The sequence below is a fragment of the Loxodonta africana genome, chromosome 2, assembly GCF_030014295.1.
Source record: "Loxodonta africana isolate mLoxAfr1 chromosome 2, mLoxAfr1.hap2, whole genome shotgun sequence".
Classification (NCBI taxonomy): domain Eukaryota; kingdom Metazoa; phylum Chordata; class Mammalia; order Proboscidea; family Elephantidae; genus Loxodonta; species Loxodonta africana.
In genome coordinates, this window is record NC_087343.1 from 41,167,375 (window position 1) to 41,192,383 (window position 25,009).

Genomic DNA, 25,009 nt, shown 5'->3' on the forward strand with positions numbered 1-25,009 from the left:
CCATTGGATTGCTTTAAAAAAAATAAATACATTGTCTCTCCCCTGCAACTTAGTATATTAAGTAGGGAAGATGCCAGCCAGCATTCTTTTAGAAATACAACACTTTAAGTGACCAGGTGGATAAGATTTACATCAACAATACTGGCTCTAAATGGTGCTGTACAGTCAGTTTAATAAATTATACTATTCTGTGTATGTCTGCCATAGTAAGCCACTCTTCTACTCTTAGACTTAGTACAGAAAAATTCTCCTTTTATAAAAAAGAGTTGAGATCAAGATAATCATAAAAGAAAAGATTTTTGGGGGGGGGAGTCAATATTCCCCAAGGAATGTGTTAAAAGCAAGGAACATGCCAATATTCTTGTTTTATTAACAAAGTCTAAGAAATTTAAAATTACAGGGAGGCCTCAGTGAACCTATCTTTTGAAAATGGAAATAAAGCGTTTAGGAAATCCAGGCTGAGACTGAAAATATTAGGGGTGAGAGCACGTTCTCACTGCTGAGCTTGGGTCCCCGGGGGATGGAGCTCAGGTCTGATCTGCCGGGGGAGACGGCTCACAGGGCCTTGCCTCCAGGATTTGGGAGAGGGGTAACACTGCCTGGTCTCCCAAGTCTCTGGGCAAGAAAAAGTCACTGAGTTGGAAAGGAACACCCTACACAGAGGGAATTCATATTTTGGAAGGGTTTCTGTAACCGTCTTGTATTGTTCCAACCTCTCCTGAGGAAAATTTTGACAACGACCTATGTTATTAGAATTTCTCTTCATAAAATGAGGTCTCAAGGTTAATGCTTTTATTTATTCTTTTAGCCATCACTTTTATTTTGTATATCTATTTTTATGCCAAAACATTACATTGAAAAGAATTAATTTTCCTGGAGTGGCCTCCTAAGTGACCTAAAAGACAACACTCTGAGCCAGCATATTTCACCTTCACATTCAGATGCAGCTTAGTTGTAAGCACAATTCGTTTCACTACTTCAGGTGTGACGGTGCCATTTCAAGGAGTGGGATCTGTAGTCAGAACTAGTTCCTGTTAAGTATACTGATCACCCAAAACAACTGTGTACACAAAACATCTGGAAGACTAATCTGTCAGCACATTAAAAGTCACACTAAAGGGAGGCCTCAGAGAGGAAGGATGGCATGAGAGGAGTGAGGCAGGAAGGAAGATACTAAAGAGAAAAACCCTAAATCCATTTACTTCTTAACATTTAGAACTTAATATAATACAATCCATTACAGTTTTGGAGATCTGAGTATGTGAAGATTTTTCACGGACATGTTTTGCCTTGTAGCACAAATGTATTTCACCTTGCAATTTTCAGGCATGGCCCACTCAAATTATAAGTACAACAAACTCACATTACTGTACAACATGAACAACTGTGGAGAGTTTGTTTTTCCCTTAAGATTGTAATCAATAATCATCAAAAACATTCCTTAAACCTATTAAAGGTATAAACAATGAGGTTTGCTATTGCAAATAAATGAAATTCCTTCATTAAAATGCTATAATATACTAACAAACAATTGATTTTCCTATCCTCAGTTTAATTTAATTTGGGTATAGATCCAGTTTAGATTTCAGAACTGATAATTCAATCGAATGGTATAGCTACATATGACCCAAGAACAAATCAACTGGTAACTTTTTGAAGCTTTGGATTGTCAAATTCTTTTCTCTATTCTTTATAAAGGGAAAACCCTTAAACGTTTTGATTTAGCCCTTACCACTTCTGTGAAATGCAGGGCTCATGCATGATAAAACTGTTCTGAGGCCCTTGTACTCATTTGGTAAAAGAGCAAATTATGATAATTAGGCTTATACTTTATTTTGAACTTTACGATTTTTTTTTTTTTACAAAAATGCTCTATTGATAATAACAAGTTACTGATATTGTACAAAAAGTGTTAATTAGCAATTTACAGGTGAGTTATGAAATTAATAGATTAGTACTTTCTGTTAAGTTATTGTGAATTACCAGCTTACTGAATATCCTTATCTAACAACTATTTAAAAAATAATTTACAAAACTCTAATCAGTTATTTATTAGATAAAAAAGACATCAAAAAGTAAGTGCCAAAGTAGTTCTTTAAGAACTGTACTCTGCACGTAAAGTATATGAATTTAGTAATATTTTGTAATGTAGTTAAATTTTTATAAGCTTTTCAAATCAGAAAGCTCTTTGTACCTATTACTTTTTTTTTTTTTTGTTTGTTTTTTGACACAATGAGGCGTAATAAATGTTAATTCAGTTTTCCAGCGATAAAGTCTTCATTTTCAGGGGTTAAATCATTGCCTTCTGAACTCAGACATACAACTCTAAAAGATCAACTCTAAGCTCTAGAAGATTAACAATTAACCTTCTCAAAGGGTAGTCTACTATTAGAGAATGAGCAAGGTAACCTTCCTATATGATTTGTATATAAAGTCCTATAAGACAAACTCTGCTTAAAAGTTGAATGCTCTCAATCACTGAAACATCTAAAAATTATTTTGGAAATAACTCAAAAGTCATATAAGGATCTATACTGATTGTGAAGGTATATACATACTTCAATTATTATAATCATAAAAAATTTAATAATAAAGGAAAGTAGTAATGTTCCCTTATACATTCCTATCCATTTGTCTTACAACGTTATATGAGTAGGTCTGAAAAGTAATTGGATAATTTCTTCTCTTTTCCTGCTTCTACAACAGCATCTGAATTTCATGATGAAACCGTATGGGAAACAACACTATTTTCACAGGAATTTTGATGAATTATTTTGGAGTTTTTGCTTTGGGTACTTGTTTCTTTTTAATAATAAGGAACCAGGCCTTATTATGATCATTTCTGCATCTAATGTAAGTACCATTAGTATAAATAGCATGACTAATGACTTACTTCGTTTTTTTTCAACACTACTATAGGGTTTTTTTTTGTTAGTATACAAACATCAACTCAATACCCTCACAATAGCTTTGTGAGGTAGATCAGTAGGTAGATAGCAAGTATCACCTTCATTTTGCAAATGAAGAAACTGAGGCACTGAAAGGTTATGTGATTTGCCCAAGGTATTCAGTGAGTCAATCCTGTGGTTACAAACAGGATTAAATTATTTCTGCTCCTGGCCTGTTGCTCTCTGACCACAGGTCACAATAAAAGGCTGTGTGTGTGTATTCAAATGGACAGTTTCTACAACCTTGGATTCAGAGAGTACATCTTCATTGATAATTACTTTAAAGGGGATCTAAATCTCAAAGGTCATAAAAACTGAAGAAAATCAGGTAAGAAGGGTGACGCCATTCCTTTTACTACCCATATGGAACTGTACCTTTACAAGAATTACATGATGACACTAATTAAAGAGGAAAATAAAAATTTCAGATTTATGATTCAGAGAAAGATTACCTTCAAGAAACACACAATCATATCATTAGGGTGGCCATATAGTTTATCTTCAAACTGGGACAGTTGAGAGTGAAAGTGAACACTATTAATAATTATGTACGATAACAGGTGTTCAGCTGGGACTGTCTTGAGCAAGCTCAAGTACAGTCAGCAATATATTACGGATCCTATAAAATTGGCAAGTATTTCAGGGAAATAAAGACTTTCTGCATGCATGTTGCACTCAACCATGTTCAGTTTGCAATAAAATACTGGTGCTTAAACCAGTGACTTTGGCTTAAACACAAAGGCTTAAAAAAAAAAAATTAAAATATTAAGCATGTTTCACCAATAAGTTATTTTAACACATTTCCATTCTAATTTAGTTTTCTGCTTTCTATAAACCACAATTTAAGTGTCAGTAACAGCATTTTTTAACAACAGTAAATGGATTCACTTTTTCTCTTTGTATAATCGGATTTTTTTTAACAGAAACATCAACAGGCACCTTTAAAACTTAGGAATTTTGTGGGACTCTTTGGCTATTAAAAATAAAACAAAACAAAACAATTATTTACCAATAATGCTTTGGATTCTGTTTGAGTGGAATGATCAACACTTAAATTAATATGTTAAATGACAAAGGTGAACATTTCTCTCTGAAATAAAAATCTTTTACAAAGCAATACCAAAAGTATAAAAAAATTTCCAGTTATGACCAAAGACTGAAAAAAGAATACGTCACCTGATTATTCTACGCATGCTAAAGATACTAACACTAGCAGTTGAAGGATAGTTTTAATTACACATGCAAAACCTCACTTATTTGCATACAGAGTTGAAAAAGAGCTTTTTACACTGCTGTGACTGGTAAGTAAGCCTTGTTTTAAGACATGGGTTTTGTGAATATGGTTATTATTTAAAGTCTTTATTCACTTATATCTCTTTGGGAAACACAGTTTTAACATCTTCTTTAGAACTGGCAAAAATATAAATCATAATAAAACTTTAGTTATGATTTACAGGTTCCTTGAAGTTTTTTTTTTTTTTGGACCTTAAAAAAAAAAATGACTTTCCTGAAAAAAATTTATCTAAATCAAACTGAACTACATGTCCTCAACATACACTGATCTTCATCATGAATTAAATCCTTCCAGGGTAACTGTACTTCTAAGGCAGATATTTAATAAATGGTATGTAATACCCTAAACCCTGGTGGCGTAGTGGTTAAGTGCTACAGCTGCTAACCAAAGGGTTGGCAGTTCAAATCCGCCAGGTGCTCCTTGGAAACTCTGTGGGGCAATTCTACTCTGGCCTATAGATAGGTCGCTATGAGTCATAATGGACTCAAGGGCATTGGGTTTTTGGTATGTAATACCCTATTTTTATGCAAATAATGCGTGCCTTCTGCATTTGTTTGCTGGCGGAACCCTTCCCCCATGAGGCATTTTTAGTAAGCCTGCTATGCTAATTTTGTTTTTTACAGCAACCTGTGAAAGAGGATTGGAATGCAGGTGCTTGTGAAGGCGCCTCCTGGGGCGGGGCGGGGGGAGGGCATGGCTGGCAAACAAATGCAGAAGGTGTGCATTATCTGCATAAAAATAAGTTAAATCCTAACAGAAAGACGATATTCTATTCAATGAACAATAGATAAACTATTATTACTAGAATATAATTAATTTTCCATGCCTTTTTTGTTATCCTGACACTTTTTACCCAGAGCACAGAGTAAATTCTAGGGTGTACTGATGTGTTGACCTCAGATAATTGTAACATAAATTCTTTCACACTTTAGACATCATCAAATATTCTGCTGCGAGACATCGAGAGATATCGTCCACCAGGCTGATACCTGAAATGTAGATATAAAGAAATGATATGAGGCACTAATAGAGGAGAGAAAAACAAGAACACATTAAAAGAAAGTGGCTACATGATTGGTAAGCACTGTGAAATCTATTCAATAGCTGACAGCAGAAGCTTACCCTCCATGGATCTTATCCCAAAGAGATTTACTTAATTATAAATTAACCAATACTGTTTTAGAGCTTAGAGTACATGCATGACAGAGTGAGGGATGGAAAATCCATAAGACACATAAGAAGCTCAATCAGTTTAAATCTACCCTCCAACTGTTGAATATAAGTGAAATATTTTACCTTTTTTGTTAATAATAGGCAATGCTAAAAACAAATATCTTTATGAGTATGATATTTTGCTTTTGTTTAGTTATTTGCTCATAGCGTAGTGGTTAAAACCACACCACTCTGCTGTGGTTTGAATGCCTGACTGCCTGTGTTTACAAGTATATATATAATATATACTTGTAAACATATATGTATACATAAATGTTGTTAGGGTTCTTGTTATTTCAATTCTTCTTTCTCATTTATAATACCACTGGTAGTATATGAAGGTGTCAATTTCAATTACCACTACCATACGCTACAATTTAAAAAATAAAGCATTAGAAAGTATAAAAAGGAATCAAAGGTTGATTAATATGCTTATGCCTCTATTATTAGTCATTTATTTGTCACTTGTTTTCAACCTAGTCAAGTCAGTACCTTATTAAAATATCAGAGGAATGCTGCAGCCACAACCACCCAGCTGGACCTTACCTTCCTGATTCAGACTCAAGAGGATCATCAGTGAATGTTTCTGCATTAAAATCCAAAGGTTCTGCATCCTGGAGGAGTTCTATTCTGTCCCTTTCAGTCCTATTATTAGCTCTGGTATATTTGGATGCTGCTGCAAAGGAAGGGAGGAAAAAAAAAGATGAAGAAGATATGTCTACTTTCCTACTGTCTTTTAATATACAGGCTATAGACTATAGCCTTACAGAAAAAAATAAAAAAGATTACAATTTTGACTACAAAGACATATAAGAAAAGATAACTACATGGTCCCTTAAAAATCAGATTAAAATTAAGAGACTGAAAAGACAAGCCACGAACTGGGAGAAAATCTTTGCAAAACATGTATCTGATAAAGAACCTGGATCCAAAATTACAAAGAACTCTTAAAACTCAACGATAATAAATTCAATTACAAAATGGGCAAAAGATCTGAACACACAGATCTGAAGACATATAGATAAATGACAAATAAGCATCTAAAAAGATGCTCCATGTTATATATCATTAGGGAATTGCAAATTAAAACAGAAGTGACATACTATTACATAGCTTACACACCTATTAGAATGGCTGAAATCCAAACCCCTGACACCACCAAATGTTGGCAAGAACGTGGAACTAGAGGAACTCTAATCCATTGCTGGTGGGAATGAAAAATGGTACAGCCATTTTGGAAGACAAATTGGTGTGCCTTACAAAGCCAAACAGGCTTACTATATGATCTAGCAATCACACTCCTGGGTATTTACCCAAATGAGTTGAAAATTTATGTCCACGCAAACAACTGCACATGAATGTTTACACAGCAACTTTATTTATAATTGCAAAAAAACAGGGAAGCAATCAAGATGTCTTTCAATAGGTGAATGGACAGACACACTGTGGTATATCCACAAGGTAGAGTATCATTCAGTGATATAAAGAAATGAACTACCAAGTCACAAAGACACAGGGAGGAAACTTAAATGCATATTGCTCAGTTAAAGAGTCCAGTCTGAAAAGGCTACATACTGAATATTTCCAACTATATGACATTCTGGAAAAGACAAAACCATGGAGACAATAAAAAGATCAGTGATTGCAGGGGCTGTGGGGAAGGAGAGGGGAGATGAATACATGAAGCACAGGCCATTTTTAAGGCAGTGAAATTATTCTGTATGATACTGTAACAGTAGATGCATGGCATTATGCATTTGACAAAAACCCACAGAACTGTACCATACAATGAGTGAACCCCAGTAAACTATGGACTTTGGCTGATAAGGTACGAATATTGGTTCATCAATTGTAACAAATGTACCAACTTAATGTAAGATATTAACGGGAAACTTTTGGGGGTGGGAGAAGATAGATGGGAACTCTGTACCTTCTGGGCAATTTTTCCATAAACCTAAAACTGCTATAAAAAATAAAGTCTTGTTGTAAAAAGATAAGATTAAAATTATAAATACAATGATAGAAAAAAAAATTTCTCTGGCTTTGTATCTAGGCTAAGCTCAGAAGCAGATACAGTGCAAAGACTTAATTAACGTGAATCAGAATTAATATTTAAGGTATTGTAATAGCGAAATTGGTCATTACCAAATCAAGTTTCAGTTGGTTCCACAGTGAAACCAGGGGCTGCTATAGCTTTCATATAATCTCATTTCTTGGCTAGTATTTTCTTTAAGATGTAATCAGCTCAGGATTTTCAAAAAAGGCCTGAGTGTTTTCACCTATGAGGCATGGTCTAGGGCAGCAGAGTCTAACAGAAATAAAATGCAACCCACATAATTTAACCGTAATTTTTCTAGAAGCTACATTAATGAAAAAGAAACAGATAAAGTTAATTTAAATATGTTTAACCCAATATATCCAAAATATTATCATTTTAACATGGGATGCCAGCCACACTGCAAGCGATCAATAATCACAAGTGGCTACTGGCTACCATATTGGTTAGCACAGATCTAGGGAACTAAATCTCCCTTCTCCACATGGACGGCAGTTTCTTCATAAACAACCTAAATTCTCACAATGTTGTCCTGTGCAGTCCAATAGCTTCAGAAGAACTTAAATGATATAGCTCTGTTTGAAAACTTGAGGCTTGCCAATTCTATCACATCTTACATTTTTGTCACCTTGGACTCTGCCCTACATGGAACCACATTCATCTTTTCTCTCGTTCATTCAGCAAATGTTGATTATCTACCACATGCCAGGTTCTCTCTAACTCATATTCCTAAGGCTTTGTGGCTCCTCTTCTATTAACCATTCTCCCATACAGATCTTTCCCCTCTGTTAACTTGCACGCCATGGTAAGCAAGCTTCCAAATCTCTTTACAGAATCCTCCCTCTACCTGCTAGTTTTAACTAAAATTTGTAGCCCTCTCCTATTATTCTACCATAAATCTCATTCCAATCTTCTTCTTTTCATCTCCAAGATTACTGCCTTATTTTAGGTCCTCAACATTTCTTGACTGCATTACCAAAACAGACTCAAGTGGTTTCTGTGTCTCACTTCCCTGAAAATCATGGTTTATACTTTAGTAAGAATTCATCTTACTAAAACAAAACTCTGATCATGTTTCTTCCCAAACTGAAGCCTCATCTTCAGGATAAAATCCAGACTTCTGAATATGATAGTATCTGTTTCCCAGCTATTTCTGTAGTCTCTCCCTCTTTTCAGCCTTCTCATACTTTAGCCTCTTGTCACAGAGAAAAATTTGGATTTCCCAAAAAGGCTCTCTTATGTTACCATGCCTTCCACTCATTCTTCCTAAAATATCCTTCACCTGGCTAAGTGCTATTCATTCCCAAATGCTCAGCTAAAGATTTATTACAGAAATCCTTTCTCAATGAAGAATTCCTTTTCCATTCCCTAAGCTGAATTCCCTCAGCATTGGTTGCTTTCTTCTGTCATAGCTCTCATTATAAATTATCAAATAACCAATTACATTAAAGTTTGCTTCTGTGACTAAAATACAGGTAGTCCCCAACTTATGATATATTTGAGTTACAACAAACTGCACTTACAACCGTTTTTTGGTATATCTTATTGTCAGTAATATGTACTATATACAATGTTGCACCCCATAATTTGATGTTATCATTCTTAGATGTTCAGTTGCAGAAGTTCAATGTTATGATTTATAAAGATACTGACAATAAAAGGTAATAATAATGAAAACTAAATAAATAAAGTATTCGACTTAAATCAGAACTTATGATGAAGTCATCGGAAGGGAATCCCATCATAAGTTGGGGACTACCTATATTTCTAATATTTCCATTTGGCTCTTTTTTAATAGTTTCTATGTCTTTGGTGAAATTCCCCACCTGTTCATGCATGTTGACCAACATTTCCATTAGATCCTTAAATATATTAATCAGTTATTACAAAGTCCCTACCTGATAATTCCAACATTTGGGCCACCTTTAGGTCTGGCTATGTTGACTGTTTTATCTCCTGATGATGGCTTATATTTTCTTGCATATTTTATAATTTTGACTGAATGCCAGACATCGTGTGTAAAAGAAAGTAGAGTTTGAGATAATTAATAGTTGTACCCCAAAATGGACACGTTTCTTCTACTAGGACATTAATGTTGAGGGACTGAGTTAATCTAATCTGTAGCTGGGCTTGGATTGGGCTTTATTGTTGCTTTAGTTTCTGTAAGTCCCCACAGGCTTCATATTTCTCCAGCAATACACTGCTATTGTCTTGTGCTCAGGAGGGTCTCGTCTCAAGTACAGATTTCTCAGTATTTTTGCTCCATTCTCAGATTTCAACAAGCCCTGAACATCTGTCACAGAAGGGGGGCGGGTGTCTCTCCACGTTTCTACTGCTCCCCCAACAGTACATTTATGTTGCTTGGTACTCAGTGCAAAGCTTGTAGTTGAGCGGGGGAGGGTTCTTGGCTTTCTCACTCCTTCCTTACTCTTAGACAGGCCCCTGTGCACCTAAGCCTGTGATGGTGCTCTCGTAGCAATCTTGCATCTCCCCAAAGACAAACAACCTCTGCCTCCTAAAACACAGTACTATATCCTGGGCTAAAATAGTTTTCTTGCCACAACCCCAGTGGCAGGTGGCTTCGGCCATGTGTCAGTGCAGGGCTAGGAACATCAGATTTCCTAACCCCCTCAAGTGCCAGATGGCTTATTACTGGTATCGTTCCTCATTAAAATACGAGCACCCTAAGAAAAGGGTATAAGTGGGAAGGTGCCTGATGTATATGGTAAGTCAATAAAGTATTAAAAATGGCTGAATATCATCTACTAAGTAAAAAAAAAAAAAAAAAAAAAAATCTGAGTAAAAAGTAGAAATAAGCATTTGCCTAGAACATGCCTGGGATAAGTGCTGATATTTCTTAGGTTAGTACACTTACAACTATCATTTGATGTCCCAGTACTCCTTCTCCTACCAGGATGCATATCTGAGTTTCCCCTTCCTTTTATACACTGAGGGATGTGAGAAAGGAATGTCAGTACAAAAGTACATTTACAGTTCTACAAAGGCATTTCTGAATGGGTATCCTAATGCTTGAGGAACCCTGATGATTAAAGTGCTCAGCTGCTAACGGAAAGGTCAGTGGTGTGAACTCACCACTGCTCCGCAGAAGAAAGATATGGCAGTCTGCTTCTGTAAAGATTATAGCCTTGGAAACCCTATGGGGTAGTTCTACTCTGTCCTGTAGGGTCGCTATGAGTTGGAACTGACTTGACGGCAACAGATTTTGGCTTTTATCCTAATTCTCAGCCTTTATACAAGCAAGTATTAAAAAAAAAAAAAATTCTAAGAGAACTAGAAAATAAATTACTTACACCGATTGGTACTAATATCTGAGAAGTTTGACTCTTTCGGGTCAGTATGAACATTTCTGTTTCTAGTGGAATCTTCTCTATTGTGTCCATAACGTTCTTTCCATTCCTAGGAAAGAAACGCAAAGGAATATTTAACAACAACCAAAACAAATCAAATAAACACAAAAAAATCCCACAAGCAGAAAATAATACACCACTATCAACAGACTGATATACATGCACCTCTCATTTTGCTGCACTTCGCAGATACTGTGTTTTTCCACACTGAAGGTTTGTGGCAGCCCTGCGTTAAGCAAGTCTATTGGCACCATTCTTCCAACAGCATGTGCTCACTTCATATCTCTTTATCACATTTTGGTAATTCTCAAAACATTTCAAACATTTTCATTATCATATCTGTTATGGTGATCTGTGATCAACGATCTTTGATGTTACTATTGTAATTGTTTTGGGGCATTACGAACAGCACCCATATAAGACTGCAAACTTAATCGATAAATATTGTGTATGTCTGACTGCTCCACTGACTGGCTGTTCCCTCGTCTCTCTCCTTCTCCTCAGGCTTCTCTATTCCCCGACAATATTGAAACTTGGCCAGTTGATAATCTTACAATGGCCTCTAAGTGTTCAAGTGAAAGGATGAGCTGCATATCTCTCACTTTAAATCAAAAGCTAGAAGTGATTAAGCTTAGTGAGGAAGGCATGTTGAAAGCCGACACAGGCTGAAAGCTAGGCTTTTTGTGCCAAACAGCCAAGTTGTGAATGCAAAGGAAAAGGTCCTGAAGGAAATTAAAAGTGCTACTTCAGTGAATACACAAATGACAAGAACGCAAAACAGCCTAACTGCTGATATGGATAAAGTTTTAGTTGTCTGGATAGAAGATCAAACCAGCCACAACATTCCCTTAAGCCAAAGCCTAATTGAGAGCAAGGCTCTAACTCTCTTCAATTATGTGAAGGCTGAGAGAGTTGAGGAAGCTGCAAAAGAAAAGTTTGAAGCTAGCAGGGTTGGTTTACGAGGTTTAAGGAAAGAAGCCATCCCCATAACATAAAAGTGCAAGGTGAAACAGCAAGTTGTGATGTAGAAGCTGCAGCAAGTTATCTAGAACAAGGTGGCTACATTAAACAACAGATTTTCAATGTAGACAAAACAGCCTTATACTGGAAGAAGATGCCATTTAGGGCTTTCACAGCTAGAGAAGAGAAGTCAATGCCCAGCTTCAAAGCTTCAAAGGACAGGCTGACTCTCTTGTTAGGGGCTAAAGCAGCTGGTGATTTTAAGTTGAAGCCAATGCTCATTTACCATCCCAAAAATCCTACAGCCCTTAAGAATTATTCTGAGTCTACTTTGTCTGTGCTCTATAAATGGAACAACAAAGCCCGGATAACAGCACATCTGTTTACAACATAGTTTACTGAATATTTTAGGCCCACTGTTGAGTCCTTTCAGACCTTCCAAAGATGATCCAACAGAATGCAGAAATCACTGAATAATATCATTAATATCACACACAAGTAAAATCTTGCAGGAGATCACTCAAAAGCAAATTGACCAAAAAAAAAAAAAAAAAAAAAAAGTACATTGACTACCAGAAGCTCAAGCAGGATTTAGAAAAGGATGGGGAAAAAGGGATATCACTGCTGATGTCAGATGGATCCTGGCTGAAAGCACAGAATACCAGAAGGATGTTTACCTGTGTTTTATTGACTATGTAAAGGCATTCGACTGTGTGGATCATAACAAATCATGGATAACACTGTGAAGAATGGGAATTCCAGACACTTAGTTGTGCTCATGAGGAACCTGTACATAGATCAAGGGGCAGATGTTCGAACAGAACAAGGGAATACTGCATGGTATAAAGTCAGGAAAGGTGTGCGTCAGGGTTGCATCCTTTCACCATACTTATTCAATCTGTATGCTGAGAAGCTGGACTATATGAAGAAGAAGGGGGCATCAGGACTGCAAGAAGACTCACCAACAACCTATGATATGCAGATGACATAATCTTGCTTGCTGAAAGTAAAGAGGACTTGAAGCACTTACTGATGATGATCAAAGACCACATGATAAACAGAGAAAATGCTGAGGTTGTCAAGGATTCAATTTTACTTGGATCCATAATCAACACCCGTGGAAGCAGCAGCCAAGAAAACAAAAGATGTATTGCACTGGGCAAATATGCTGCAAAAGACCACTTTAAATTGTTAAAAAGCAAAGATGTCACTTTGATGACAAAAGTGCACCTGACCCAAGCCATAATATTTTCTATCACCTCATTTGCACGCGAAAGCTAGTCATTGAATATGGAAGACCGAAGAAGAATTGATGTCTTTGAATTCTTCAAAGAATTCAAATTCAAATTATGTAGCTGGTGAAGAATACTGAATATACCATAGACTGCCGGAAGAATGGACATGTTTTCAGGAGAGACCAGTCCCTGGAAAAGGGCTTCATACTTGGTAAAGTAGAGGGTCAGTGAAAAAGAGGAAGACCCTCAATGAGATGGATTGACATAGTAGCTGCAACAATGAGCTCAAGCATAACAATGATTATGAGGATGGCTCAGGACCATGTTTCATTTTGTTGTACACAGGGTCGCTATGAGTTGGAACCGACTCAATGGCACCCAATAACAACAACTGTTGAGACCTACTGCTCAGAAAAAAAAGATTCCTTTCAAAATATTACAGCTCATTGATAATGCACCTGGTCAACCAACAGCTCTGATGGAGATGTACAAGGAGATTAATGTTGTTTGCATATGCCTGCTAATACAATATCCATTCTGCAGCCCATGAATCAAGGAGTAATTTACACTTCCAAGTCTTATTACTTAAGAATTTTATAAGGCTATAACTGCCATAGATAGTGATTCCTCTGATGGATATAAGCAAAGTAAACCAAAAATGTTCTGGAAAGGATTTACCATTCTAGATGCCATTAAGAACATTTGTGATTCAGGGAACATTTGTCAAAATATCAACATTAACAGGAGTTTGGAAGAAGTTGATTCTAACCCTCGGGATGACTTTGAGGTGTTTAAGACTTCAGTGGAGGAAGTAACTATAGATGTGGTGGCAACAGCAAGAGAACTAGAATTAGAAGTGGAGCCTGAAGATGTGACTGAATTGCTGCAATCTCATGATAAAATTTAACAGATGAAGAGTTGTTTCTTATGGACGAACAGCAAAAGTGGTTTCTTGAGATGGAATCTACTCCTGGTGAAGATGCTGTGAACATTGCTGAAATGACAACAAAGGATTTCGAATATTAAATAAACTTAGTTGATAAAGCAGTGGCAGGGTTTTACAGGATTGACTCCAATTTTGAAAGAAATTCTGCTGTGGGTGAAATGCTATCGAACAGTGACAGATTCTTTTTGACTCTCTGACTAGATGACATAGAAATTATTAGGTCTGAGCAGTCTACTGCATAGTCTATTGCAAGTATGGTCAACTACAGAGTTAGAAATTCTCACAGAGAGGTTCTAGTAACTTCTACTCTTTGAGTCTAGTTATGTCTTCTGAAATAAACAAGTTCCCCCTTTGACTGACAAACTATAAAATATACGAAGACAACTATCATGTTTCCTCCTAGTCTTTACTTCTCCAGTATAGATTCATCCAGGTATGGAAAATTTACAATAACTGTGACTAAGCTTTTCTTATTTTCTGCCTTTTCACTAAGAGGAGGTCAGCTTGCCTCAGCAAATGGAGGACTGAAGGAAAACTACAGAGGAATAAAATTAATGTCATATTACAAAAAAGCATAACAATTTCAAAACAATACCAATTTAATAGCAAGCCTGCACTGATTGATTCAATCAACAAATATCTACTGAGCACCTATCTTAGGAGAGAAACTGTGCTACATGTTAGACATAATTGAAATAATTTATTACTAACAACAGAAAGATGTTACCTGTGTTTTATTGACTATGTAAAGAAAGGCATTTGACTGTGTGGATCATAACACATTATGGATAACACTGTGAAGAACAGGAATTCCAGAACACTTAATAGTGCTCATGAGAAACCTGTACCTAGATCAAGAGGCAGCTGTTTGCATAGAACAAGGGGATACTCTGTGGTTTAAAGTCAGGAAAGGTGTGTGACAGGGTTGTATCCTTTTACCATACCTATTCTATCTGTATGCTGAGCAAATGATCCAAGAAGCTGGACTATATGAAGAAGAACGCAGTATTGGGATTGGAGGAAGATGCATTAACAACCTGTAATAAACAGATGACACGACCTTGTTTGCTGAAAGAAGAGGACTTGAAGCACTTACTAATGAAGAACAAAGACCACAGTCTTCAGTATGGATTGCACCTCAACATAAAGAAAACAAAAACCCTCAAAAATGGACCAATAAGCAACAACATGATAAAAGGAGAAACTATTGAAGTTGTCAAGGAGTCCATTTTACTTGGATCCACAATCGACGCCCATAGAAGCAGCAGCCAAGAAATCAAACGATGTTGACTGAGCAAATGACTCGACGGCCCCTAACGACAACACAATGGCTTTTTAGGTCTTATAGGACCTGTAACATGTAAAAAAACATATTCTATGGCATTTTCCTACTATCTTCGGTTCTTAGCCGATTATTCCAAATCAGTATAATTTTTATGATATTTTGCATTAATCTTTAGAGCAATTTAATAAGTACTGTACTTACTCTTCTTCGATTTTCACCTTCTTCTTGCCTTTGCCTTTTTCTCTTCTCTAGAGACAGAAAAGTAGTCTCAAATTTGGAACAACATGGTTTAATTAGAAGTACAGTAACTGAAGTTAATGTATCAGGCTATGGCCAATTTTAAATTACAACAAAGTGAAATATAATAAGTTACTGTTGGAAAGGACTCCATTGGGAATGCCTTCACTATTTTTGTTGGAGGTGGTCATCTAACCTCTGCCTAAAAAGCTTCGATAAAGGGAAAATTTCTTTCTCGTGGTGACCTGAAATTTGTTTCTCTGTAACTTCTGTCTTTTCTTTTAGTCCTATCTTCTAAATTAAGTTCATACCTTTCTTTTTTCTACTTAAGAGTCTTTTCCTTGGTTGTTCTCTTTGGGGTGTATACTAACTTCCTTCAGTGGTTTTATTCATAGGGTAGGTTTTACAGACTCAATTCTGGCTGTCTTCCTCTAAAAACTTCCTGATTTGTCAGTCTTACTCTTGAAAATCTTACCCAGGACTGGATATGATACCTATATGAGGTTGAATTAATGTAAAAAGCAGTAGAAATAGTATGTCAACTAGGGATCTCTTTCCTACGAAAGCACATAAAGGCTACTCTGGCTTATTTTGGAGCTGCAATACATTTTTTGACTTACATTCAACTGATGATTATACAAACGCCTCAGATCCAAGAAGGAAGAATGGCAAAGAACCAATGTCCCAAAACTTAAGTTTTTTTTTTTTTTCCTATTCTACCATCACTCGAATAGCAGTAAATTTAATACACTCAATTCTGTGATTAGAATCTAATAAGCCCAAGCGAGCCCGTTGCTGTCGAGTCGATTTCGACTCATAGCGACCCTATAGGACAGAGTAGAACTGCCCCATACGGTGTCCAAGGAGCGCCTGCTGGATTCAAACTGCTGACCTTTTGGTTAGCAGCCACAGCTCTTAACCACTATGCTACCAGGGTTTCCAGAATCTAATAAAGAGCTATGTATTTGAACAAACCGTTAATGGTCATCGCATTCTAAGAAAACAGCCTTGGCCTGAATGATTTCTCATGCAGTTTTAGACTGATGGTGTCTTATATTAGGGAGTGTTATGGCTGTGTAGAACTTAGCAAATGTATTTCAGGGCAAACATGAAAATGACTCCAAGACTGTATCAAGTTGTAGACATATTAATAATTTATGTTGCAGAATTTCTTAAAGACAGATGGAATGATTATGTTTTCAAATTATTTTTGCTAAGAAGGCTATATGTAGATTTTAAGCTAATAAAACTGCATTAATTTATAATTTATAATTTCTTTTGATTAAAAACTTTCAAATTTTTACCAACATTAATTTTATATTTTGACTCTTAGTATTAGCCCTTCATTTATTTTAAAAGACAAATCTTACCTCGTCTGATTAACTCTTTTCCTTCATCAACTAAGTCAGATGTCATATCGTTATCTCCCATGAACTGCTGGAAACCAAGCAGATTCAAACAACGAGTTCCCAAGCTAATAACAATGGATTTCAAAAAAGAGAAGCATTATTTCACATTGGAAATGCTTAGACAAACTATTATTTAGTATTATCATTCCCAAAGAAGTCTATGTTTCTGCCTTTCTTCAAAAGTACTTACTTACATTTCCAAGAAACTTATGTTTAATACTCCACTGACTAGGATATGCACTATTCCTAGGTTTCTGACAGAGGCAAATTAAATCAAGCCATTAGTATACCTTCAGAAAATTATTATACCAGGTTGCTAAATAATGGCTATAATATAAGACCATTTTATTCCTTTCTTATATTTAAATACTAGTTTTAAAATACCACAAATACACATATACAACTAGTATTTCTAACTATAAAATATTCTGCTTATAAAGTCCCATGCAAATTTATTTTCATGGCTGTTGTTTGTTTTTTTTCCTGTGAGTTAATTCTACTTAAATGACTGTTATTAGACACTCTGAAAATATGGCACACAAGGAAGGAAGCAAAGGATGGGTAAAAAAAAAAAAAGGATGGGTAGGCAGGATTAATATTTGCTAAGATCCTACTATGCATTAGACAACTTACAGAGATACTCTCGTATTTCATTCTTACTACTACTCTAAGAACTAAATATCGCTTTACAGATAAGGAGACAGAAACCTAAAGGGTTAAATACTTTGCTAAATGCCACTCAATAAATTAAAGAGTTAGAATTTAAATCCAAGATGAAACAAAGACTAGATCTTTTTATTACATTAGTTCTCAAACTTGTTTACTGATAAACTTCTAATGGCAGGAAGCATGAATATATACATACATACATAGAGAAAAGGAGTGAGTGAGCAAGTGAATGAGTGAGTATGTATGTGAGTGTTTGCGTTGGGGGAATGGAAACTATGCAGCAGCTAAAAGAAAAGTGAAGGTCTCCCATTTTACATTAAAACGTATAAGGATCTGGATAACTCATAATAATTTGCTTGTTATAATATAAAAGGAATGTTTTATATGAATTACCATTGTGTACATCTAGAGTTTCAGGTGGATAGTCATGTTTATTCTATTAATTTAACCAGTCCCTTTACTACCTTCATATTCTTGTGGGAATACGGTGTCCCTGTATAAGCCCAGAACTAGATCACTGTCTCTGGGACTTTGTCTAAAGTGTTAACAGAACAGCCTTTATGCTTTCTAGACAGGCAAGTCCGAATTAGCTCTGGGTATGGCTGTGTTGGTGTGTTGGTAATAACACAGGGATTAGTTACACTGATTATAATTGCATTTCAAATGAAAATGAACCTATAAAGTCAAGTTACCATTGAAATATCAGTAAGGTATTGCTTCATATTTCTAAAATAGAAAATCCATTTTGCAAGATAATTTGAAAATTCAGGACCTTTTTCTCCTTAAAGACAAAAAAATGGCACTCAAAGTTTATCCTAATTAGCTCTAGAATTACACTTTTAGTGATTATTTTTAAGTTTAAAAAAATTCCTTTAAGATACAATAATTCCTTACATTTGTTTAAGGCTTTATAGTTGATAAAGCATTATTTCACTCATAATCACTTGAACCACATAATCTAGTAAGGTAAGAAGAGATGCTAATCTTGCCACCATAACTACTAACATGAGAAGACACGCTTTATACGCTATAAGCTTTTACTGTTTCTTTAATAGTTTTGTAAACTTTTAAAATGAAGAAGCATATAATCAAAACTTAGTCTCTTCCTTTAATATACCATATTCACAGTATAAATCTGTTGTCCTTTCTATGTTAAAGAAAAAGACTCAATATTAGATTTGCTATTAGTTCATATTAACAGCTTTATTTTAAACTGTAATCCCTTAGCTATTTTACTTATTAGAAGGTAAACTATAAATTTTTTTAAATTCAGTAATATATTTTAAACAATACCTGTCTGTTTACTCAAAACCCTAATACTAATATATGCATATTATTTGTAATAACTATATAATGGTATTGAAAGATTTAAATGAAAAGTAGTTGGATGAGACTTGAACTTTAGTTAAAAAAGCAAGCTGATTAAACTAACATCAATGACTTGTTTTGAAAAAAATGGTATCTTTGGTGTGTGCTAGAGCACTTAGAAGCCCTGGCGTTACAGCAGTTAAGCGCTTGGCTGCTAACATAAAGGTCAGCAGTTCGAACCCACCAGCCGCTCTGTGAGAGAAAGATGTAGTGATTTTCTTTCATAAAGATTAACCCATTGATGAGTCGATTCTGACTCAAAGCGACCCTATAGCATAGGGTGGAACTGCCCCATAGGGTTTCCAAGGAGTGGCTGGTGGATTCGAACTGCCAAACTTTTGGTTAGCTAACCAAAGGTGGATGGTCATGTTTATTCTACTAGTTAACTAACCGAAAAGTTGGCAGTTGGAATCCACCAGCTGCTCCTTGGAAAACCTATGGGGCAGTTCCACTCTGTCCTATAGTTGCTATGAGTCAGATTCGACTCAATGATAGTGAGTTTTGGGGTTTTTATAGAGCACTTAAACAGTGAAAGAGGCAGGCAAACAGAGTACAGGATGAGGAAATAGGGAACACAGGGTACTCACTTCTCATTTAGCTCCTTCTGAGTCTTAACCCTGCCAAAATTCCACCACTTTTTCTTATCCCATTAATAAGGACAGGCCATTTTCATTCCAAAACTAGGGGGAAATTATCTTCCACCAGTCCTACATGTACTGCCTGACTACAATTGCTCCTCACTTGACCCTTTGTGCTGACTATGGTCTGAAGCATCTAGAAACCCAGAACTGCTCGTGGGGAAAGCCCTCTGACAAATTTATATTATTGGACAGAAGTTATGCATAGGGGCACTTTACAAGCTACATTGACTGCCAGTGTCAAAGCCAGGATTTAAGAGTTAAAATTCTTGAATTAATCCTATCACTTTGCAGCCTAAATACTCTACCTCTCTTTTCCTTAAAATATCCTCAGAGGAAGAGCCTGACCTCCTTAACTCAAACTCAAGCAACCCTTTCAAATTATTCCCAGCTTCCCCCACAGCCACAATAAAACAAATGACAACCAAAAACCAACCAGTGAATATTTAACAGAGCTTTTAGGAGAAAGGATATTCAGATCAGGGTAAGAATATTAGGAAAAATAATCAATGTTAAGTTTCTTACCTAAAATAAGTAGCTATGCAGAGAATTACCACCAACATAGGGTAATATATATAGAATCCATCTGCAATGAAGGATAAAACTTTCATGGAACCCATAATCTGAAGAGCAAGAAAAAAGTAAACTAAATCAGCACAATTCCATAGTTTTTATTCCTTTTCATCATTAGAAAATTTGCCAAAAGCTAGCTATATCAATAAATTTGGACTTATCAAAAAGTAAAAACAAAGCACTAAATGGACTTAAAAAAAAAACAAACTTGTTTTTTATTGAGTTTTTTGCTAAAGAAAATTAATATTTTATAAATATTACTGAAAATTATCATATGCATTAAGACTAATAAATACAAAGGTGAATATTATTTTAGGTCCTCTCTGTTAATACTCAGCTAGACAATCTATGTGAATAAAAAATTTTATAGTAAAAGAAAATACAATAATTTTTATCCAGTTATTAGTAATTCATATATAATCTTTAAGAGAAAGTTCAGTTATTAAGAAAAAGAATCTCAATAATGCTTTAGAATTTTTCTGCCAGCATCTCAATTAGATGTTGAATCTAAAGAAGTCTGTTTTCTGACCGTACTTACAGACGTATAAGCAGTTGGCTGAGTATTTTGGTGAGAGATGGATGAATCCATATGGGTCAAACCCAAGAAATTAAGACATAAAGGAGGAGTTAAACGGCAAAATAACCTGCAGTAAGAATTTTAAAATAGGATATATATTTAAAAAAAAAAAGTGGCAAAATATATTTTATACTATATAAAAATGTATTAGAAATATTTCAGATCATTCTAACTACTATATGGTTGTCACTGTTGTTAGGGGCCTTTGAGTCAGTTTCGACTCATAGCGACCCTATGTACAACAGAATGAAACACTGCCTGGTCCCACGCCATCCTCACAACTGTTGCTATGCTTGTGCCCATCTGTACAACTACTGTATTAGTTTTTATCTATTTGCATTTTATATATTCTGAATTCTTAGTGTGAATTTCCCTTATTTACCTGGAAGACATTTAAAGAAAATCCTGTTAACTACATCCCCCTTGCAAACACCAACATGGCAAAACTCCAATCTCAGGCAGCCTGCTTTCGTGGTATTTGACCCTGCTGTATTATGAGTTGGAATCAACTGGATGGCAACAGGTTTTTGGTATCCCAAGAATTTGTGCAATGCCTTCACATGCACCTCCTTCAATTCTATCTGTGCAATCCATCTCAGCGGCAAGACCAGAACAGTGACATCCTCAAAACAAGGACAGTACATACGACATCTGAGGTTGTATCAAAATATGTCAGTCTGACAAGTGCAGGGATAAAGAATTGCTAGAGGTCAGTTTTATCCAGATAAAAAAGGACCTTACAAAACTACAGGGATGGAGAATTGGGGGAGGGGATAACAAGCAGTGAATGCGAATACAGAGTATGAAGGAGCTCTTTTACAGTGATTGGAATACCGGTACATTGATTGTGGCAGTGGTTATGAAACAGGCTGCTCAGCCATATTGAAAACCCCAATCAACACCCCTTCCCCCCTCTCTTTGTCTTGCTAACCACAAGCTTGTTTTGAGCAGGAAATCACAGCAGGTAATGGCTCTGTCCACTGACTAGCCCTAGTTAACACCTTGAAGCATGCATAGATTGAAATCACAACCTTCAACTGACCACCCCCCCCCCAAAAATAGCCATGGGAGGCTAAAGGCAGAAAAAACCTAGTACCAAACCCAACGCCCTGACGCCATTGGAAACAAAAAGCTCCCCAGCCCCCTTAGTCAGCGAGCACGTGGCCTTAAGGTCACTAGACCCCACGCGCTCCTTGTATGTGCAGACAATAAACTTGCCACTTTCTGTTTCCGTTGCAATCAGTGTCTGTCTTATTTCAATTGGCTAATAAGCCAGGACAAGAACCCGAGTGGTGTTCGGTTAAAGTTACAGGAATCTACACACACGCGCACACATACACACAAATGAATGAAGGTTAAAATATGGTGAAAACTGAACAAGGTCTGTGGTCTAGTTAACAGCAATGTACCAATGTCAATTTTCTGGTTTTGATATTGTACAACAGCTATATAATATGTCACCATTGGAAATGCTGGGTGAAGGGTACATGGGACTCTATACTATTTTTGCAACTTCCTATCAGCCTATAATTGTTTTGGAAAAAAAAAAAGAAAGCATTTTAGAGATGCTTCAGATATCAATTTCTTTGTGAACTCCACTTAGTTCAACCTTCATAGGTACCTAGTATGACTGATTTAACAATCAAGACAAGTTATGCAACCTAGGCCAAGCTGGAGCCATCTCTCTAAACTCTCTTAATCCCCTAGAAAAAACAGTTCCTTTTGTTTTGTTAGTCTTCATTCATCTAGTTTTATGCCACTGAATCTCAGAACATTCTCTAGATCTAATTTAGTCCCTAAATTCTCAACTGTTCCTATTATTTACTAATTTTTTATTGAATCTCTTATGGGTAAATCCAGTCTTATCATGTCTTTCATTTCTTTCCTAACCCGGCATGCCTATTTTAACCTTAAACTTCAAGTAATATTTAGCTGGCAATCAAGGAACATCTATTTCGTACTTAAGTCTAAGCAATGTTGTGTTGTTGTTAGTTGCGGTAGTGTTGATTCCGACTCATGGCAACCCTATATGTGCAGAGTAGAGCTGCTCCATAGGGTTTTTAAGGCTGTGACCTTTCAGAAGCAGATTTCCAGGCCTATCTTCCGAGGCATCTGTGGGTGGGTTCAAACCACTAATCTTTTGGCTAATAGTTAAGCACTTAAACATTGGCACCACTCAGGGAATCAGCAGCTCATAGAAATCCAGCTGTTAGTGGAACACATATAAACAACACGAAATAAAAAAGAAATCTATAAGAATACACAGAATGGAGACAATTCTCTTGTTTCTAAACATAAGCCTACTTACATGCCACTGAAAAGAAGGCTGTAAGCATCAGTCTGGTGATGTGAAGCCAAGTAATAATAGTTAAATACACGGATCCTGAACACAGTAGAATAAACACAGATACTTAGGAAGAAGATAGAAAGGAAGCAAGCCATCTGCAAAAAAAAAGTCTGTTTAAGACTAACGGCCTTTAAAGTAGTCCTTTACATATTATCACAGCATTTCTTTCATTCCCAGCTAATACTTACTGAGGTTCTAAAATTTAAACACAAAAACAGGCTTTTTTAGCATCTAAGAAAATGAAATTATGAAAAATATCTACATTTAAACCAGTTCAACATCCTAGATTCATAAGTTTCAAATCTACCTCCTGAAGTGAGCCTTTTTTCCAATTCCCTTGGAAACTCTTCACATCAAGACTGTAAATTAGGTAGCTAGATAGCTTCGCTAGCATAAAGAGGATCGACGTATTCATATAAGAAAATTCTGCACTATTTTGCACCTTTTCAGCTCTCCTAAAATACAGTTCTTTGTATTTACAGTCTAGGTAAACTGATGAAGCTCATTTTTAGAAGTCTGAATAATAACACTTTTAATTTCACTGCTTTAATTGGTACTAGGTTATATGGAGAAAAGCTACAATAGTCAAGTATTAACTATGAACTGACATACTTATGACAAGTATACACTCAACTGACCTCGATATAAATATAATTGTATGTTTTTTCTGCCATCTGTATAAAGACTGCAAAGAGGGATAAGACAGGTCTAGTGCTAAAGAATGTACACTCTGACCACACAACAATCACAGAGAAGACAGACAAAACCACAGCAAGTATTCTGTAAAACCACGGTCGTAAAAGGCATTCCCAGTACCATTCTGCAAAAAAGAAAAGAAAAAAAAAATTAGAAAAACTCATAAAGGAATAAATATTTCCCTACAACATACTTCATAATAAAGAGAAACACAGTAATTTTACAGTGGAAGAACCTAGCAGACACCGCCCTAACTAAACGATCACCACTAATGGGACAAACTGACGTCAGTGCCTCCTGCTACGATGATGCACTGGGAACGCGACACCACTGCTGCCGTGTTCCTGCAGAACATTAGTGTAGTCACACGGAAACATCGAAGTGAGATTCAGGGACACTTGGCTGCTAACCGAAAGGTCAGTGATTAGAACCCAACAGCCACTCCATGGGAGAAAGATGTTGCAGTCTGCTTCCATAAAGCTTTATAGCCTTGGAAACCATGAGGCAGCTCTGCGCTGTCCTATAGGGCCACTACGAGTTGGAATTGACTCGATGGCAATGGGTTTTCTATAATGAGAAACTTCCAGATTAAAGGACACTAAGGAGACACGACAACTGAATGCAATGCAGGATCTGGGATTTTTTTAATCAAGAATATTATTTGGACTATTTACAAATCTGAATAAGGTCAACAGATTATATATAGTATTATATCAGTGTTAATTTATGGATTTTGATAAGTGTACTTGGTTTCGTAAGAGAATGTCTTTATTTTTTAAAAATACACACTGAAGCACTTAGGTGTAAAGAGGCATCATGTCTGGATTGGATTCTCAAAAGATTCAGATAAAAACATATACAGAGGGAAATATAAAGCAAATAAATACGATGAAATGTAATTTGGGGAATCTGGGTGAAAGATATATGAGAATTTTTTGTTCTATTCTGGCCCCTTTTTGTTCAGTCTGCATTTAGATAAAAATAAAAGTTACCCCCCAAAAAAGAAGCTCATAAAATTGAAAAGGCTATATTTTCACTTGATCCATTGGAGATCTGAGTTCCTGGCTCACTGTCTTTTCAACACTACTCTCAGCCTAACCTGGTAATTTCAGTATTCACATAGGTGATTCTCCTTTCAATACCTTAGTCTCTTATTTCCGTGATCTCCTCTCCTCCAACGATCTTGTCCTT

General features: G+C 36.0%; 1 protein-coding gene across 5 annotated transcripts in view; it reads right to left on the minus strand.

Moving 5' to 3' along the window:
• Positions 1-1,056: 1,056 nt before the first annotated feature.
• LMBRD2 (LMBR1 domain containing 2) overlaps positions 1,057-25,009 on the minus strand; it is a 75,360-nt gene continuing 51,407 nt past the window's right edge. For 2 of the 5 annotated variants that reach the window (XM_064271272.1, XM_010588097.3), the window contains exons 10-18: positions 23,761-23,942; positions 23,084-23,217; positions 20,737-20,842; positions 20,151-20,248; positions 16,912-17,015; positions 15,506-15,552; positions 10,822-10,927; positions 6,001-6,130; positions 1,057-5,231 (exon numbers count right to left, since the gene is read on the minus strand). In XM_064271272.1, coding sequence (XP_064127342.1) covers positions 5,171-5,231; positions 6,001-6,130; positions 10,822-10,927; positions 15,506-15,552; positions 16,912-17,015; positions 20,151-20,248; positions 20,737-20,842; positions 23,084-23,217; positions 23,761-23,942 — 968 coding nt within the window. In that variant the 3' untranslated portion in view covers positions 1,057-5,170. Of the gene's footprint in view, positions 5,232-6,000; positions 6,131-9,408; positions 9,509-10,821; positions 10,928-15,505; positions 15,553-16,911; positions 17,016-20,150; positions 20,249-20,736; positions 20,843-23,083; positions 23,218-23,760; positions 23,943-25,009 lie in introns of those variants that run through there. The other 3 variants (XM_064271277.1, XM_064271290.1, XM_064271283.1) reach the window with 3 other exon arrangements.